General features: G+C 41.8%; 1 protein-coding gene across 1 annotated transcript in view; it reads left to right on the top strand.

Annotated features, from left to right (window-relative positions):
• The first annotated feature begins 241 nt into the window (after positions 1-241).
• The window catches only part of NIBAN1 (niban apoptosis regulator 1), an 88,034-nt gene continuing 87,394 nt past the window's right edge, over positions 242-881 (top strand). Inside the window, exon 1 of the mRNA XM_029284262.1 lies at positions 242-391. Within this exon, the coding sequence (XP_029140095.1) occupies positions 242-391 (150 nt within the window). The remainder of the gene's footprint in view (positions 392-881) is intronic.

Below are 881 nucleotides of genomic sequence, written 5' to 3'. Positions count from 1 at the left end.
AAAAAGAAAATTGCTTTGCTTCTAGTTCTGGGTAGCAAGTTTTCTTCAAGGGGGAACTGGAAAGGAAGAGGGCACAGCGTATGTTTGCATGCAGTGAATTCTGGGGAAGAAAGGTGTCCCTGCAGGTTTTCCCCCACTAGTTGTGGCCGACTTTAAGTGATGTTGCTCATCTCCATTTGTTAAGGCAAAGAGACGGTGTTTCCTGGGGGTGTTTCCATGGTCATGTGTCCAGCTTGACAGCATGGTGCTGCACAGAGCGTATAGTGATACAGAGAACCAACCAGGACCTAGTATGTGCCTGACAACATGGCTTGTAAATTCCTGGATCAAGTTTCAGAAGGAACATCCTGAAGCATTCCTGGGGGATGTGGATTATTGGCTGGAGATATCCGTAAATCATATGGAAGTTAGAGGTCCAGAAACATGTGATTTGACACTAGAGGAATAGTGAAAATACCTAGATTCCTGTGCAAAAAGTATCAGTATGTACTTTAGGCTAGAGAAAATGAAAACATTTAGAAACAGGCTTCATTGTGAAACAGTCCATGAATCCATTGGAGTTGGATGGCTAAAAAAATGTAACGAATTAACTAACAAGCTAAATAAATAATGTGAATTGGTTTTGTTTCCAAGCCCCTTTCCTCTCTGGTGACTATTGAAAGCGGAATATTCAGGGCTCATCTGAAAGCTGAATTTGAGGGTACAGGGCTCAGATACAGTACAACCTTGTTGTAGTAGCATGAAAAATCTCATACGTTCATATCAGTGCTTTGAAGTTCTACACCAATCTTTCCAAGAAGCTAGACCCTTTCGCCCACTTTACAGAAGAAAAGAAGTTCATTCTGTTTCTTCGCATCATTTTTCTATAGCCGCCTGGATCA

This window comes from Protobothrops mucrosquamatus, unplaced genomic scaffold (genome assembly GCF_001527695.2).
Source record: "Protobothrops mucrosquamatus isolate PMUCROS unplaced genomic scaffold, P.Mucros_1.0 scaffold472, whole genome shotgun sequence".
Classification (NCBI taxonomy): domain Eukaryota; kingdom Metazoa; phylum Chordata; class Lepidosauria; order Squamata; family Viperidae; genus Protobothrops; species Protobothrops mucrosquamatus.
The sequence above is the reverse complement of the archived record's forward strand: the minus strand, read 5'-3'. Positions and strand labels throughout refer to the sequence as shown.